This window comes from Stegodyphus dumicola, chromosome 3, assembly GCF_044657685.1.
Source record: "Stegodyphus dumicola isolate Sdum_Otavi_A_Nest chromosome 3, ASM4465768v1".
Taxonomy (NCBI): Eukaryota; Metazoa; Arthropoda; class Arachnida; order Araneae; family Eresidae; genus Stegodyphus; species Stegodyphus dumicola.
Genome location: NC_140770.1, coordinates 215,985,806 through 216,005,175, shown reverse-complemented (window position 1 = coordinate 216,005,175; position 19,370 = coordinate 215,985,806). Strand labels below are relative to the sequence as shown.

Genomic DNA, 19,370 nt, shown 5'->3' with positions numbered 1-19,370 from the left:
TGTACAGGAGTTACTGTACCCCGACCATAATAAGCGATTGACTTTTGCTCTCACCTTTCTTGCCAGAAGGAAGGTGGATGATGCTTGGCCGTGGAAAATCTTATGGGGAGACAAGGCCCAATTTTACCTGAATGGAACTGTAAATACCCATAACTGTCGAATTTGGGATGATAAATCACCACATGCAGTCACAGCAATTCCCTAACATTCACCAAAGGTAACTGTTTGGTGTGGGTTCACAGCGGAGTTTATTCTTCTATGAGAACATTACCCCGACAGGACCGAAAACCTGTTCTGTTATCGGAGAGAAATATCGCTGCACGTTGAGCAGCTTTGTCATTCCGGCACTTCAGCAAAGACGATGCCTGGGGAAAATCATTTTCATGCAAGATGGAGCCCCTCCACACGTTGCAGTACGGGTGCAACAGATGCTACGACAGAAATATTTTTGTTGTTATATTGTTGAAATATGTTGTGAATACTCAAGAGTATTCACAACAGAGAGAGTCATTAGCCGCTACTTTCCAACTGCATGGCCACCTCGGTCCCTGATCTTACCCCATGTGACTTCTGGTTATGGGGTTACCTTAAGTCCAGGGTCTATCAAGGAGTGGACCAGGCTACGTTGAAGGATAACATATCACGGACTGTATGGGAGATTCCTGCAGACATGTTACTTTCTGTTGTTGTGTATACTGTGCACAGAATGCAATATGTGGTCCACAACAACGGTGGCCACATTGAACCTCATTTGAATGCAAAATAAAAGGTAATTTCCGTATTGATTTGCATTTGTTAACACTCTATTTTCTATTACACAGAGCCAAATATTTCCCTAGTGGTGACATTTGGAACTAATTTTTTTTTTTTCGCGGAATCCTTCGTCCCCCGTCTTGTTTAATCTTCCTACAAAATGTGGCGTCATTCTCGCAAATAGATCGCGCTACAGAACACTGTGTGCACTGTCAGTTTAATTATGGCCACCCGTTACTTACGATTTATGTACTTGTATGTATTGTATGTGTACATATGGTTTGTTACAAATCTTTGTATCAGCAATGTTATATTTTACGCTATATTTGAAGTAATCGATTGTTTTTTAATTTTTTTTCTTTTCTCATTTTAATTTTCATTTAACGATTCCGTTTTTGAAACGTTTCATCAATTTGCATTTATTGAGTTTGGTATCTTTTCTCCGGAGAGGAAACATTAGACCTTCATATTTCTGGAACAGAATTTTATTCATTTTCATTCCGGGTTTTACTTTTTGATTATTATTATTTCACATTCTAGGAATCAAAGCGCAGATTCGTCTCTTTTCTTTTTTAATTATTAAAATTTCAGTGATGAATATTCTCAAGAGTATATATATATATACATATAGTAAACAGATATATGCTTTTCAAAATTAATTATTTTGTTTCCCCGTTCGTTTAACTTTATTTTTTTAAATTACAGTTTTTATTTGTGTTTCGTGTTTCTCATTTTTATTGGCAGATTTTGATCACTTTTACTTTTTGTCTGCTGTTGCGATTTATGTTCATTATTACTATTACTATTATTATTATTAGCACAACTTATTTTTAAAAGTAAGCTCTGATAAATAAAGGCATTACAAATTTTGGAAAATTTCATGTTTGTAGTGAGAATGATGGAGGTCTCCTGCTGGGTATAAAACAGTCATCTTCTTTGACTTCTCTGACTGATTTAGTGATTCAGGGCAACATAAAAACAGAATCCCCTTTTGTAGAGAAAATTATATCGGAAAACAAGTCTACAAAGAAGAGACATTGTGTCTCTGAGAAACTTTGTTTCCGTGTATTTTAAGTACTACTTTGTCAACGTCTTTAACTATTATTTTCGATATTTTTAAACTTTGCATAATGTAAAGACAGGGTTATTTTCAATGCAAACGTCCTACAATGCAACTGCATTTCCATCTCTGTAAAATTTAACTAGTCCAACGTATAGAATGTTTTCCCATTTACTTCCCTTATTCAAAAGCATTAGAAAACTGCGAATCCTGTAATCGCTTGTTAGTGTATGGGGATGGATAGAAGAAAGAAACATAGATAAATATATGAAAGAGTATTTCACTTCATTGGGGTGAGATGGACTGGTTGTATTGATAATTTTATTCTTTTCTTCGTGTGTAACTCAGATACTATAAAGATATCTTTGAAAAATCCCCCATGAAATTATAACTTCTAAATCAGATACTCTTCGCTTAATTTTGTTATCGTTAATTACTCACTAACCATAGAAATCCAATAAACAATAATACTTATATTCTTGTCACCGTCTTTCTCTTTTATTAAGTGTTAAGATGACGCCTTTCTCCAATAAATACTGTAGTTATCGGGCTTTCGGTTTCAGTTAGTTCCCAAAATATAAAAGATTTTTCAAAATTTTGAAATAAAGAAAAACTCAGTTTCATTAACATGATTTTAATAGTCCACATCAAGAACAATATATATCGTATTAATATATATAAAGATACACATATTACAAACAATCAGTATATATAACCTCATAAATTACGTTTCTCGAAACGGTGGTTTTTGGACCCATACAAACACATGGTCCCGTATACGTCTCTGCTATATGAAAGGTCTAAAATGCTTTATTTTTAAAGCCCCGATAATTCGCACGTACTTGAGAAATAATACATATATTTAATAAAAGACAAACAGAAGGGGTTTCTCATGGTTTTCGACAAAATATAAAGATATTTAAAGGTAGGTATTTTAAAATATAAAAAATAAATACACCTTTTTATGAAAGCATCCAAACAATTTTCCTTCTATGTAAGGTTATGTTTTATTTCTTAAACTAGGCTATTCTTCAGTCATAAAAAACGTGTCTAATCATAAATAGAAGAGTAGTAGAAAAATCAGTGGCAAATATTTCTGTGCTCAAATTTTCACCAGGTAATTTTAAAATTTTAGCACTCTTCGATGAAGAATTTTATCATAGTGATACAAAACATCTTGACAGAGTACCCCATAATGAAAGACTTATTAAGAGAAATTATAGTTTTAGGGTTAATGCAGCGCTGCAGCTTTATTTAGTTTGAGTGATAAATAATATAATGATGCAATGAAGACTTACGTTTTTTGAAGGAAAAGCAGAAGTGAGTTTTGCATTTTTGTAGAGTGCCAACAAATAACTCCTTCTAAAATGTGAATCTGTAGAACATTATATGTTTATTTATCGCTATGATATAAATCTCCGATCACAGAACTTTTTAATAATTATCAACATAGTCACTGTAATGCGACTATGAGAATAATGATGTATAATGTAGACTGTATGTATACAATAGCAGTTAGAACCAGTATTAATTATGGTAGAAGAAAAATCATTAGATGGTGCTTGCTAATCAAAGGTTACACTTTTCTTTGAGCATCCTAGAATGCTATATTTCTCATTTAGCGTTTTTCTACTGTTCTGTGAATTTGCTAACCACAGCACGTTTAACAATTTCGTTTAAGTAGTCGTCCTATTCAGTAGAAAATATGAAAAAGTCTAAAGTGCATATTTAGTGATGATTTCAAAATAAAATTAAAAGTCATCAGATTGAATAAATGATGTGGTGATACATAATGGTGACATTTTACTTTTTCCACTTCCCACTGAAGCGCTGTTGCCATTTTTCATGGTCATTGAAAAATCCGAATTAGTTGAATTTTTCAAAGTAGAAATATAAGGGTGTGAAGCTCTACATTGAAATTGAATATTGTTGTAGAAAATTCTTTTTCAAACTGAGCAAAAGGGTCAGATTCGATCTTTTCATTTTCGTCAGTGAAGCCACGGTTAGCTTAGGCTAAACAATATAATAGATGCACACTATATTCTAACTCTGACAGCTTAAAAACCAGCTTTTAATTTACAGTATGCTGTTATTGTCTTCTACTTACACTCTTTTCTAATCCCTTAGTTCATATTCTACGATATGCTTCCGCTCCAGTGCATGAGACTTGACTATTGTACAACTAATAAAGGTATTTCTCAAAAATAATATTACTAACATATGCTGTCAGAAGGTAAATAAAACAAAACCCGAAAATAACTGTTTTTATCTATGCTGAGATGTTGTCTGCAAACAGTAGCATCATTATACACCATCATAATGCAGAAAATAGAAGGAAGTTATTCTAAACCTCATATATGCAAAACAATCAAGAGACTGAGTACTACAAGCGAAAAATTAATTCCTTTTTTAATACCGTCATACGTAACATTTAGAACCATTTTCCCAGATGCATTCACCAACTATCGTTCTGGTATTTGGGTTTACACTTTCAAACATTTTTATAATGTGATTCTTTGCGAATAATCTTTTAAAATGCAAAACTTTAATCGTTTGCTAACTTCATGTAAGAATGTGTAAGAAAATCCGAGGGTGAAAGTGGATCTGATACTGATAATGGGGTTGAAATATGAAACATTACCATTTGCAAATATTTATTCTCGTCTAGAGCACACAGTATTTCCCAATAATGTAGAAACGGAGTAGTATCACTTTCCAAAAACTTGATAAAGGGATTTGAGAAAGAAATCCTTTTAAATAAATGCAAACTTTTACATAAAAATTATTTCCTAGTTAACATTAATTACTTTGCGCAATCCTAGTTAAATTAATTGCTTAGAATAATTCTTTTTTCTTTTAAAATTTTCCTTTTATATTTCGTTTAATTAATTTTATATTAATTTAATTTTATATTTCGTTCGCTAAATTAGTTTCCATTCGTTTACTGAAATCGCAATACTGAGCTCCCATTTAAGCGAATTTTATCACAAATTTTTAATTATTAGAAATCTCATTACTGTTTTATGTTTTTAATTAATTGATTGCGGTAAAGCACACCACAATGGTTACATGCCTAAAGGAAAAGATGCCTTTATGGAGGACTTTCTGAGGAAAACTGGCTTGAATATACAGTACATATAGGAAAGACACGAAAACGTTCATGTTGCCAGCCCATGAGAATAGAATCGAACCCAAGTCGGAACTACCAGTTTTCAGTAATTTTTCCGCTCAGTCGCTGGTGGGCCATTTCAATTTACGTCTTATATATTAGGAACAATGTAAAGAAAAAATAAAAAGCGGTATTTAAAAAACTCAAATTCTGATTTTGTGAATAAGATGGATTCATTAAGTGTGAATGAATACGAAAGATCCCTTTTTAGCACGATAGTAATTCCAGCAATAGTTAAAGTATTAACGTTTAAAATAATAATAGTAATAGTAAATAGTTCTCATATTACTTAAAAATTAGTTTTAAAGTAATCCTTTAGTTTGAGAGTTTCCTGTAAGTTTTATTTTTATTAAATTTAATGCAAAGAAAGGTGAATTAGAATTCTTACTGTCTAACTACACTAGCGAGAGCAGTTTGGCTGAGAGCCAAGATGGGTCAGTTTAGTTGTTGCCTTCGAGATTAGTTATCTTATATATTTGTTATCTCGAAGGCCACGGTTTAGTTCATGGAGGTAAGAAGTAAGATGAAGTAGCCCTAAACAGTTTCTCCCGTACCCTGCTCTGAAGCACTGGCGATCCCTACGTGGTGACTAAAACATTCGGTCATTTACCATTGAGTTCAATTTTGACGCTATCGGATGTAAATATTTTGTAATTACGTCGTAAATATACATATAAATGTACATATTTTCTTTTTCTACAACACTTCAGAATCCTAATTATATGAAAACAACATATTTTTAGACATCATTTCATTCTGAACGGAATTAAAGGCTATACTTTTCACAGAACAATTTTCTCAGAATGGTTTAATTTGAATGAAATATTTTCGCAAGTTTTCGTTAATTACATTAGAAAAAAATTTAAGGTAATTCGATTTTATTCGTTAAGGTACAAAAATTAAGATCAAAGTTTATTGTATTATTAATATTAAAATTATGCATTATTTCTTTTCTATTTATAGAGCTTCTTCTTAAATACTTTCTTAAATATGACATGATTTTTTGGCTTCTGAGGCATTTTTAAATCGGAAAATATAAGTCAATTTATAATTAATGCTCTATTCGGTTCATTTTAAATTAGAGAATTATTAGAAATTAGCGAAATCCTTTATATAGTACTTCACTTTCTCTGAACATTTCAGAAAGGTAATAAAATAAGTTTTTTTTTTTTTAAGTATTATTTAAAACTTGTAACTGAGTTATTATAACGTGCAAGGGGAATAATTCTTTTAATTATACTTATCAGATTTTTTTTACCCTTAATTTCAACAATACACATTCCAAAACCCTTTATTACTTTCTTAAGTGCGCATCTCATAGCATTTGCCTTACAATACCTTTTAACAGATTGCTTTCCAGTACGAGCAATTCTTGCTTAAACAGTTTTATAACGTATTTGTCAACAGGAATTTCAATTTATGTTTACAATTCAATATTAAGGTTATTATATATTTAGATAACATTTACAATCATTAAAAATTAGATACATTTAATAATTAGATTTCTTCACAGTAACTTTCACAGTTGTTTATAAATGAATAAATTCTTCATTTCAAACACATTTATAAATAATTTAATGAATATTTATGTATTTTGTTAAAGGTAGATACATGATTTTGCAAGCACATGCATAAATGCCCATACATATTTCCCATTTTTCATTTCCGACATGTGCAAATCTTTAATTTCTGTGCATTCACTATATTTTTCGAGTAAAGTAATTTACACTAATTTAGCATACACGCGAAAGTTTTACATAAAAAATATATATGAATATATTTTAATATATATGAATATATTTTAATGATGATTGCAGCATTTGATGGTAATTTTAATTAACCCAAATAAGTAAAACGTGTAAGCCCAAAGTGATTATTTTTCAGATATATAAAATTAAAACGATGAGTTTAAAATGAGCAGCAGTAAAGCCTCTCCTCTAAAAAATTTTAAAAGGTACATGTTACAATAATATGTGGGTGTGAAAAAAATTTATTTTATTTAAAACATTTTGGCGTTTGGAACATAAAATAAAAGTAGCGAATATTCTATCAAGGGTAGCGAAAGACATATACAATTTTAAAGGTACCGTAAGGTATTTTTCATTCTTTAAGCATAACATTTTTGTTAAAATCTATATTTTTGTAGTTTAACAGCTTAGAATTTTATAAAACAAATTCATAATTAAAATCGCTGTTGTTAGTTATCGAAAAATAACCAAGATGTGATTTTTGCGTAAATATTACTAAACTATACAAATTGCTATTATCCATCACACTATGAATGTTTCTTTCATGCGAAAGTGTCCCTTTTTCGATTTGTATGGAACTGCCGTGTGTCGAAATACTAGCAGAACACTGTCAAGCGAGCTTCTGAATGTAAACAAAGAACACCGAAGCTTCGAAGCAGTGCTTCACTTCTAGTGCCGGTTGGCCACTCCTTCTTTCTTACCTCCATGGTTTAGTTGAAGGGGTGTGGGTGAAAAGCGGGGGTATTTTTTCCTCTCGGAGGTCGTAGCGGTTGTAGCAGCTTTAATATTGTTATTAATCTCTCGTGCATTTGAAATAGATGAATAATAAATAATGTACAGGTTACTGGCAAAACTGAAACGCAGGCTCGAGAGCCGTATGCATTTTCTCGCACGAAGCATGTAATTATTTTTTTTTAAATAAGTTTTTATACCTTTTCTTCTCTTTTTTTTTTTTTTTTTTTTTTTTTTTTTTTGTGTGTGTGTGTGTGTGTGTGTGTGTAAAGTAAAAGTTATTGCTGTGTTCCATCATTGGAGTTTACTTCAAATTGTTTAAGAAGTATCACAGAGTGTGAGTGAAAAGCGCAAGTATTTTTTCCTCTTGGATGTCGGGGTCATTTAGTGCTTTTTCATATAATCGTTGAACATCGCTGTTACTGACCTTCTTTTACTTTCAAATCTTCATTTTTACGATGAGTTCTAGTGTTCCAGAAAGCTCTAGCGATTTTAGCTTTCCGCAGCGATTTTAAGAAATTAGTGTACAACGTGATTAAAGCTTGTGATGAAGAATCAAAATTAGGAAAACTGACCATTCCAGTTACGTAGCCAAAAATGTAAAGGGGGGAAAAGGTATGGCATGTCTAATTAAAACTAAAATAATTTTTATGCAACCCCTTCTTATTAAATTGCTTTATTTTATTTATAGATCATTTAATTATATTAATAAATGTAATTTATTAAGGAATATTTAACAGATAAAGTTTTTCATTCAATGTTTGAAAATATTAAAAATTAACTAAGATGCATTATCTAAATTATTATCAATTTAATTGCTGTCTATTAAATATTATTATTAAATTGATATTATCTATTAAATAATTTATAAACTGATGATGAATTTTATTAAAACAAATAGTTTACTATTACAGTTCTTTTAATGGTTTTTTTCGAAATGTCACGATCTGATGTTTCTATGCATTTTCATTTAATTCTATAATTTTAAAATTTCACAGTACATCAGCTTAAAATGTATAAAGCGCAGACAAAAATATTCTGTTGCGCAGCACTAGAAAGAGCGTGAAATGGAAGAACCATTTAAATCTAACCGGGCTACTGCACTCACCCCCTACATCATTGATAGACATGCCCACTTCCGCCCCGAACTTGATGTTTACATAAATCTGGAATACGTCGTCGGACAGAAATGGACCATTTTTGTTAAAACTTTTTTAAACTTTTAAAAGCGTTTCTCGGTGCGTGAATTTAGTATGTAATGGGTTTTGAATATATACATAATAACTACTTTTATTAATCTTATTAGTTTTAAAATTATTAATTTAAACATTTTTAACCTATAAAAATTAATTTTTTACTTTCTTCAGTATCTATTTCCCTTTTAATAATAATTACTAAGATTTTATTCAAGTTCTAAAGTCATCAAACCTTGCAAAAAATATAGAGGGTCTCCTCAAAGTGTCTATATGTTTTACGAACTCATAATTTGCTTACTTTAGTTTGACCTATTTTAAATAATTGGTGGAGTTAAACTTCCAACAATTTTTATTCTAAAATGTGAACGGAAATTTGAAAATTTGGAAATAGAGTTAAAAAAAAATTAGGAGAGATTTTTAAAGCTATGTAACTACGCGACTTATAATCACTCGAATTAAAGAAAAGATTGAAGCAAGTAGAACTGTTTAGAATGCCCATACAAGTGTTCCAGAAGACCATGGACAAAAACGGAGAAAAGGAAACAGGCAGCCAGAGCTAAAGTAAATCTGAGACAGATTATTTAAAAATCGCGTGCCCATCTCATTTGTCATTGAACATTTACATATCAAGAGTTATTCATTCTCTAAATGAAGAAAATCCCCATCAAAGATTGCAGTTTTGGAAGTGTTACTACATAAAATGCACAGAAGATTGAGATTCCATGAGATAATGTTTGGAGAGCGTTAGCTATATTTAAAAAAATATATCGACAAAACATAACTTTTTGCAGATACCTTTATATTTAGAAAATAAACCATATATTAATAAACAACGTTTTTATGATCTTTCTAATTTTGTATACAATTTTTAGGACATCGTATATTTAGGTTGAAGTTCGGAATTATATAACGAAAGTTCTGAAACTTCATATCGTGTTGGGAAAGTCTATCAGTTGCCATTATACTGAAATGTTAATATGGTGAATAATAAATTCTAAACTTATTAAGAATACCAAAACGTAAATGACAATTTCTGGTTATTTTACCTTGTTTTTCCACATAAACAATTTCTATGCGGCCTACGCTAAGATTTGGGAGATGCACAAATAATAGAAGACACAACAGATAAACAGCTACATTCTTCTACATTCTAACTAAATCTAAAGTTAGCTACAAAATTCTTTCGCAATTACATCTAAAACAGTATCACAACTTCAATTTAAATTCTTAATATACATTTCTATCAACACATTTATTTGGCATTAAATACTGAATATCAATTTACATTTTTTTCAATAAAGCAATACTTATCATATTATTATACATTATAAAAAGTAAATACTTGGTAGCTGTTTTGAAATTTGGTGAGGCTACTTTTTAAAATCTCTACAGTTTCAAATATGCAATATTTAAGAATAATCACAGACGTTATGAAATTACACAAAAGAGAAACATTTTTTCTCTTTATGGAGCTGTAAAACATGCAGGAAGCCTAGATTTTGTTGACGAAGAAACATTTTCTGATTAAAAAATTATTGAACTGAATACATATTCGTAAGCATTAAGTGATTTAATCATTGCCTTAAATATTTATGATGCAGATAAGAATATGATTTCTTAAATCAGATGAACAAGAATAGCTTTATTTCGATTGTTTATCTGTTGTCATGCAATACTTTAATCTTCGGTTTTTTTTTTTTTCTCGTACAATATTCCATAGAAGATTACTTTTTATTGATTTCTTTTAAAACATTTGTAATTTGTTTTAAATTTTCGTCATTTATAATAGTTGCTTAAAACCTTCATTTCTAGATGCTTAAAATCAGCGTTTCTTAAATTTTTTCAGTCATGACCCCTTTTTATCATCGAGAGCTTTTCGTGATCATACAAAATTAACGAAATCACGTTATAATGAAAAGGATGTGATTTTAGAGTGAGAGTTTTTGCAGTATAACAAATTAAATCTTAATGTAATATTCGAAACAACTGGACAAAATATCTACATTGTTTTTCAGCATTGAACAGCATTTGGATTGAATGAGCTTTAAAGCTGAAAACGTGGCTTCACTTTACGTGACGCTGAAAGTCAGAATATTCAATGCCATTTAAGAAATTCTTCGAAATTCATTCTAGTTCTGATTCAGAATTTAATCAAAGATTTTTGTCAAAACGGGAGTTTTACATTGCAGGCACTTCATAGCCCTACAAACCTATTTCCGGCTTTATATGGCAGGGTATTAATCTCATTAATGCCCTTTATTAAATTTCCCGAAATTCGTATATCAGATTTAAATTTTTCTGACCCCAACATTTCGCTTTGCGAGCTCCAGTTTAAGAAACGGTGCTTTAAATATATGTTTAATACACTGCTTGACAATTGCTGAGAAACAACTGATGCACGCAAATTTACTTTCTCTGAAACCACTTAATCGCAGAAAAATGCATATAAAGGCACGAGTGCACTACCTTTCATCTGCATAAAAGATAGTGCACTCGTGTTATCCAAATTGTTCCCGTATTCGTAATTGCAAGCAGCATCGTTTGCGAGATAAAAATGTTGTTAGCTTCTGCAAATATTACTGCATATTTTCATATTTAGGGTCACGTATTGATTTCAGAAACTCTGTAAAATATCTTTGAGTGAGAACGAACGTAGCTGAGCAGTTGGTCTTCTCGAAACAAGGAAATTCGAAACAAGGAGTCATTCAAGTTTCCACAGTAATAGGCGTCTCGAAGAAATGTTATTTCGCAATTAAAGAAGGATTCCGAATGCGGAAATGCAGTGACAACCATCTAGAGCCTTTGCCCTACTACCATACCTAACGAGGGTAAATATGTCGCCCTAGTGGCGGAAAGAAACAGAAATGCTACTCCTGGCCAAGTAGCTGCAGACATTTTCAAAGCTGCTGCCGTTCAGATATCTGTGAGAATCATGTATCGGCGATTGCATAATCTTGGCTTATGTGGCATGGAAGCTGTTACATGCATTGCGTTACGAGTACACCATGTCAGAACAACTTATTTTAATGTAAAACAACGTATTGGGATTAGAATAGACTGATAGACGTATTGGGATTGGAATCATGGTTTAGAATCGTGAAGATTTCCGCTTCACGACTGATACTGATTCTCAGTAACTGTTGGTATGGAGAGAGAGGAAAATCCGTTATCAGCATCTTAATGTTCAGAAAACTTATAATTATTCCCGAGGAGTAGTTGCGTGAGTAAGTATTATGCGTAATGACAGAACTCCTGTCCACATCTCTAATCGTTGAACTTCTGCGATTTCTTTGACTTAGTTGGAATGTTTCATGGGTTCTCCATGAACAGAAAGTAGTTGGTCTATACTTTCTGTGCATGGAGGCCAATATCCGCCACATGTTACTGCTGAACTGACCGGCACTCAAGGAAGTATTTTGAAACAAGGAAGTATTTTGAATGTATGACATGATCTGTATATACCCTGTATCTAAATCCCACACACGACGCCTGCGATGCATCAGATAGACGTATTGCTCAATGACAGAAGTCTTATCGAACAATGCAGAAATTCAAAATCACAGTGAAAGAGGAATGAAAGGGAATTCCTGAAGCTCTCCTCAATAGTTTAGCGGCCAGCATGCATAACAGATGTCAAATACGCATCAGTGTTCGAGCAAGTCAACTTCCATACTGAAGGATTCATATTTGTCTTCATTTCAAACTGAATGAAAATATTTTGTAATTGTAGAAAGTAGCTGTAGGAAGTTCTTTCTTTTACTTCTTTCTTCTTATATTCCTATTTTATGAAAATCGGTAACATTTTGCCTTATAGCGATATTACAGAACACCTTTTGTTTGAATATCCACCAGGTTTTATTTCTTTAAACAATGTCTATCATTATTTACAACGAAAAAGATTGTTGTTCCTTAGCAACTGTCAAGCATATTATTTTAAATGAGAATTTGTTTTCTGAAAACATAATTGTGACGACTAGTAACTCTGAAAGTTTGGGATCTACTTCTTTGCAAGAACCAGTTAAAGTATCTGATCAATAATTATATTTAAATGGTATTAGTGTTTCTTTATACACAAGATTAATAGTCCTAATTACATAATGAAAACGACTAGAGTATTTTAATGCTCTAATCGTTGCGTAATAAAAGCTTCAGATAAAAGCAATACATTAAAAATGGTTCTTTAATTTTAGCTTACAATTTGACAAAGATTCAAATAAAGCGTTTTCTGTGTCAAAATATTTTTTAGTGAAACTTATTTATGCGATATCATTAGACTAAATCATATTTTAAGGTAACAGCTTAACTGAAGCATTTTAAGAAAAGCGTTGTTTTTTCAACAGATAACTAAAATGAATAATGTTATTTAGATTATTTATAAAAAATATTGTAACAGAACTTTCAAAATCTTAGTTAAATACTACTTATCCTAATGTTTCATAGCGAATATTCCTCGTAAAAAATTACATAAAACCGATATTAAGCTACAACTTTTACCATCGCTGTAACTTTAATTTGCTTATTGAATTAACTTTTCTCCAGGCTTAAAGAATGTTCACTCTTAGTCAGCCTAAGCCTTTCTAAAATGTTATACAAATTCGAGAGTAATAATTAAGTTCATTGTCTTTTTTTAATTAAATTATTGAGTGCTGAATAGTTGAATTATTGAGTGCCCTTTAGAGAAATGTGTGCTTTTCTACAACGACTTTACCACTCTGAAGGCAAATGCATATATCAAAAGTGAAACTTCTAAATAAAAATTATTGATCTCATGATCAAACACAATCAAATTTCGAGGTAAAATTGATATACACTTAAACATGCATATTTTCAAATACTTCACATGCACATGCTTACATTTATTTAGTATACTGAAAATTTCTTTACTTATCGTCTGATCAAATTTACTTGAAAGAAATTTAAATTTTTTCATGTACTTTATAATTTTCAAAATCTTGCTTTAAAAAGTAAGATGAAAGGAGAAAAATTAGTCGCTTATAAAACCTTATCTTTAGTTTCTAAATGTTACTGCTTCAGCTACAAGTACCTTGATTTGCAAAATACTTTCCATTTTATAATACAGATGAAAGAAATTTACATAAACTTTATTCAGAATAAAAACCAGGGACATTCATTAATCATAAAGATTAATATTATAAAATTTCAACCATTAATATGGTAACACGTTAACCACATTCACAACATTCATTCGAACTGTATAAGCAATATCACAGAGCAGCGCCGTCTCTCAAATGCTCCGAGATACATGAAATCACACACAAAACACCATATTTAAAATTAGGAAAAAACTATTTAACTAAAAATTCATATGAATAAACAGAAAAACTATGTTCAGCTCCGCATTTCAAATTTGAAAGTAACAGTTTATTTTTTAGTTGAAAGTTGTTTATGTCAATGCTGTATATATGCAGAAGTGAATTTTATTCTTTTTTATTGTCCATTCACAAGTTCAATACCACTGACAGTAAAACATTCCAGGCAAAGCCCATCTGTAAGAAATTCAAGAGACATGGCAATCACCATCTGCGCTGCATCCTGGACCTGCTGCTGGATCTTTCAGTTTGTTAGTTTTCTTGCTTGTTCGACGAATAAGACTCCTGCTACGTGGCTTGCTTGACTTCTGTGAAGTGGACTGCTGCTGCTGAGACTCCGGACTGCTCTCTGCTTGTTGTTCACGCTGAGGACTCAGACTGCTGTTAAACCTAAATTATTAAAACAATATTCTTGCTATATGGTACAGTCAGGCATTTAAACAAAAACTGCATAAAATATTTAATTTTATACGCAAAATACCGAAAATATATTTTACAAGAAAATATTCTAAATTTTCAGTTCTACTACTCCAGTGTCTGCAACTAAAAAGAACCAAGAAATTTCAGTTTGAATTCTTGGCTTAAATCCTAACTTTCAAATCATAATGTTAACTGCACCTGTGTTCGAAAGGTTTCTGGAAAATGCTTGTCCACAGATTCACCAAAGCACTTCTTATTACAACGCCCCTGCTATTTCTGGAAGTCTCCGGAAAACACAATTGTTTTGAAAAACTCCTCTGTTGAGTCGACGCGTCATTTTGAATAGCTTGGTTGTCTGAAAACTTTGTCATAGACCCAATTGGATAAGAGAAAACAGCCAGATGTAAAGTAGGAGAGATCTGGCGAGTATTGTTGTGCAATGAGCATTAAGAACTCTTTAATGGCAAGCGATTTGGAACTTTGTTGTGACCGTGAAAATGCTTTCATTCCGTTTGCACTGAAATTCAAACAACGGTGTCTTAGATTTCCGTTGAAATCACTTCCCGCATTTCTTCTGCAGAAGCTGTGTTAATGCCATCTGATTGCTAAATTCAAGTTTTGAAAATTCCGTTACTTAGCATGACTTAACTAAGAACTGTTTGGTGTATAAGTTTAAGATCCTTTCTGGCATGGACAGAAAGATATACAGTGGATGGACAAAAATATGGAAACACCTTGTGAAATGCATGTTTGAAAAGAAAGATTGATTTTAATGAAATATGTAAGTGGCGCTGGCGTTTTTGACTACTGACGCCACCTATACAACTTCGTAAATGTGCTAAACAGTTCAGTTGTTGTCGGAGTACTGTTATGTGAGGTTGTCATTGCATTATGTCAGAGTTAACAGACTTCGAACGTGGGCAAATTGTTGGAGCACGTATGGTAGGAGCTTCCGTAACTAAGGTAGCCGAGGTGTTTAGTGTTTCAAAAGGTACTGTATCGAAGATTTATTTCGCATATTTGAAAAGCGGAAAAACATCATCTGCTAAATCACAGCGCGGACGAAAGTGTGTGATTGTGACAGACGATCATTAAGAGCAATTGTGACGAAAAATAAGAAGAAAACAGCTGCAAAAGTTAGTGCTGAAATGAATGTTGTGTTACCGAACCCTGTGAGTACCAAAACAATTAGAAGGGAGCTTCATAAACAGGGAATTGCTGGTCGTGCTGCAATTGAGAAGCCGTTCATCAGTGATGCTAATGCCCGTAACAGGAAAAGGTGGTGTTTAAGCCATAAAGCCTGTACTATAGAGCAGTGGAAGCGAGTAATATGGTCTGACGAGTCTTCTTTCACATTGTTTCCCACTTTTGGCCGAGTTTACGTCTGGAGAAAGCCATCTCAAGCCTATAATACAGACTGCTTGTTGCCAAGAGTGAAACATGGCGGGGGTTCTGTTATGGTTTGGGCAGCCATATCGTGGTTCTCTGCTAGCCCCATGGTAACTGTGTCAGGGCACATGACTGCCATGACTTATGTGAACATTTTGGCCGATCAAGTTCATCCCATGGTACAAACTTTGTTCCCCGATGGTGATGGTGTCTTTCAAGACGACAAAGCCCCTGTTCACACAGCTCACATTGTCCAGGACTGGTTTTCTGAGCACGAGGATGAGTTGTCCCATCTCCCATGCCCACCACAGTCACCAGACCTGAATATTATTGAACCTTTGTGGTCTACATTGGAACGGAAAGTGCGTTCTCGTTATCCACCGCCAACATCGTTATCTGAACTTGCCACCGTTTTGCAGGAAGAATGGTATAATATTCCCTTGGCAAACAAACATACAGGAACTGTATTTATCCATTCCGAGAAGACTGCAAGCTGTTTTGGATGCCAACGGGTTTCCTACACCATATTAAGCAAAGAAACATGTTTTTTAAAGGTGTTTCCATATTTTTGTCCAACCCCTGTAAGTACCTCTTTGGCCTGAATAATTTACACAACTTCGCGAATAACATGAGTTTATATTTTGAAGATTTAAACAAAAAGGTCTTAAATTAAAATGACTTCATACATATGGATTCTACATGTTTACATAGGTTTTTAAAGACTTTAAAGGAAGATGTCATAGGATAGGACTGGCTTGCAAATATTAAAATAGGCAATAGACGAGAAGCCATGTCCGTATAACTTGAAGAGCATCCACATTTTAGTAAATACGTATTACATACATAATTAAGCAAATGAATATATAAATAAATAATAAGTAGTAAATATAAATAAGTGCTGTGAAATTTGGTAAATGCTTGAGAAAACAAGAAATATTTTGAGGTAATTATTTCAAGGAAATAAAAGGGAGCACGCAAAGGAATGTTACAAATTGAAAATTAATTATGCCTAAATGATGGATATATATTTTAAATTTTACAGTGTTTTTTAATTTAAGGAGTCTACATTTTAATGGAATTAAGAAATCATGTAAGATAAATCAAAGGGGAACCGAGATTCTTTGATCAATGTTTAATATCAAAGATTTCTTGAGAGAATATCCAGCACAGCATTACACTGATGTTAACAAATACACAAGTTATGTTTAACTATTAGTGGTAAGCAGACGAACTATTCTATCGAAATTAAAGCTACTGCTAAGATAGGAATCAAGATCATTATACCAAATAAAAATTCGTATTTCTACGTTTTACATTTTATCATGCCAAGCAGGGAAATGTGAATTTATTTCTTAATATTTCTTCTAAAATGTCTTTTAAAATATAGACGATAATGCTGCTTGTAATATTCAAACTTTCTTTTTTGAAATGCGCATGATTTCTAATAATTACTTAATAAATATAATACATATTTTATGTTTCAATTGATTCTACCTTACTTTTCAACGCAAAATGTTCAATGTCCAATGTTTGTATAACTGAGAGTAGGCATTTTGTTCATTTGGAAAGCTATAATAATTAATTACTGCTGCACGCTCCTCTCTCTCTTTTTCATATATTAAATTGCAAAAATATTGAGTGATAAAATATTTCTTTCCCGGAAGATGTAAAAGAAATGCGACCCTGGAAACAGTTCCAATAATTCCATTTACTAAGAAATAATTTCTTAGACTTTACTACCCTGGCCATTTAACGTAATTTTACATTAAAGCATGATATTGCATTATTTCAAAAAAATTCAAATATCTTCAGTCATTTATCTTCAGTCCAAATGCATAGTTATATCGCGACTAAAAATTGAAATTTAACATTACTGTAAGTACAGTTTTCATCTTTGAACATAAAGCAGAGTAATAAAACTATCTAATAATTATTATCAGAATTTATTTCATTTACTTTAAATAAGTTACTAATTCATGCAGTTAATTTAAAACATTAGACACTGAGATATAAATGTCAAATAACGTTTTACCAAAGATATTTTTAAACCATTTTCCTTTTAAATCTGAAAAGTAAATGTAACTGCAAATTTTAAACGAAATTACGGCTGTGTTGCATTCGGTATTTAAGTTTCGACAAATCATGCAAAATAAAGAAATAATAAGCAAACAGCAAACTGCATGATAATGAATTTATTCAGCATCCAAGGGATAGAATAGAATTTTCATTTCCATAATGTTATCTGTAGACTTTTAGATTTGAAATTAATCACAGAATGTTTTTTTACTGCAATTTACCATCATCGTCGTTAATTAACAATTGCCAGCTTATTTTACTTACAGTTCCACGTATATAATTTCACTTGAAATAAAACTGATAGGTATTAAACTTAGTAAACAATTATAAACTTACGGATTATTTAAGAATTCTATTATACAGATGCATGTGTTAACAAGTTTACTTTTTCAGCACAAGGCAAAATTAGAATAAAACAAGCTTTTGTAACTGTATAATAGTAAAACTAATTTACGAAGTTAATACACTTTCACAAGTGGCCCATGTTATTAAAAAATAGACAGTATTTGCGAAAAAATTAGCTTTAAGAGATGGAAAATATTATCATTCTCAGCGTCCTAAAGAGGGAAAATGAGTGACTCTAATTAATAGCACAATACAGATTTTCCTACAAACAATTTAAAGCAGTTCCAAAAATATTATATTGTAAATTATTAAATTATTTTGAAACTCATACTTAAGTGAGCGTCCCATTGTCACGTGAGCACTGGACCTTCTTCTGAGCGCATGAGTGTCGCTGGGAAGAGGTATTTTTGCAAGCTGGAGAAACGAGCGAAATATTTCTCGTATATTTGTATTTTCTTTGGCGGAGCACTCGAGAATTTTCACTCGAATTTTCGGAAGTTCACAGAATACCCACTCATTTACTTCCTCTTTTTTCACCTGCCGCCGCTCTTCAGGAACATCGCATTTATTACCAACAACCTATAAATAAAAAATACATGAGAGCTGTTTCGTACATACCTATCCATTAACATAACAATTTCCGTCAGTCCTCTGAGCATTGCAAAATATATCTAAAAACAATCTATAAATGATCTTTTGATACCGAACATCTTTTCTGTGTCTAAATAAGAGATAATTAACTCCAGTTAGAGACAATATTAAAGCCATTTTCTAACTATTTTTAACATTTTAATAATAACTCTACACTATATGTTCAGACAGTTTTGGTCTATGGCAGAGTTTCTTAAACTGTGAGCAGGAGGTGGCCAAAAATTTTAGCAGTTTTGATATTTCTTATTATAATAATTTTACAATTAAAAAACATTTTTACACAATGTGTCTGAAGATAGATAAAGATAAGAAAATACCGACAAAGAAAAAGCGAAATCGTTTCGACCCATTCTTTTTATAATATAAACGTTCTTTTTACAATATAAACGTATTTTACTTGCTTTGCACGTGATGATGTTATTTCGACTGTCACTTATTTAAAGTTTTCACATTGTTCTATGTTTATTTGCAAACTTGCTACTTTTGACAAGCGTATACAAC

The 19,370-nt window shown here is 31.8% G+C and overlaps 1 protein-coding gene across 1 annotated transcript in view; it reads right to left on the bottom strand.

Annotated features, from left to right (window-relative positions):
* Window positions 1–2,431: 2,431 nt before the first annotated feature.
* The window catches only part of LOC118198886 (ras-related protein Rap-1b-like), a 268,135-nt gene continuing 251,196 nt past the window's right edge, over window positions 2,432–19,370 (bottom strand). The window contains exons 4-5 of the mRNA XM_085813850.1: window positions 18,550–18,797; window positions 2,432–14,378 (exon numbers count right to left, since the gene is read on the bottom strand). Coding sequence (XP_085669976.1) covers window positions 14,177–14,378; window positions 18,550–18,797 — 450 coding nt within the window. The 3' untranslated portion in view covers window positions 2,432–14,176. The remainder of the gene's footprint in view (window positions 14,379–18,549; window positions 18,798–19,370) is intronic.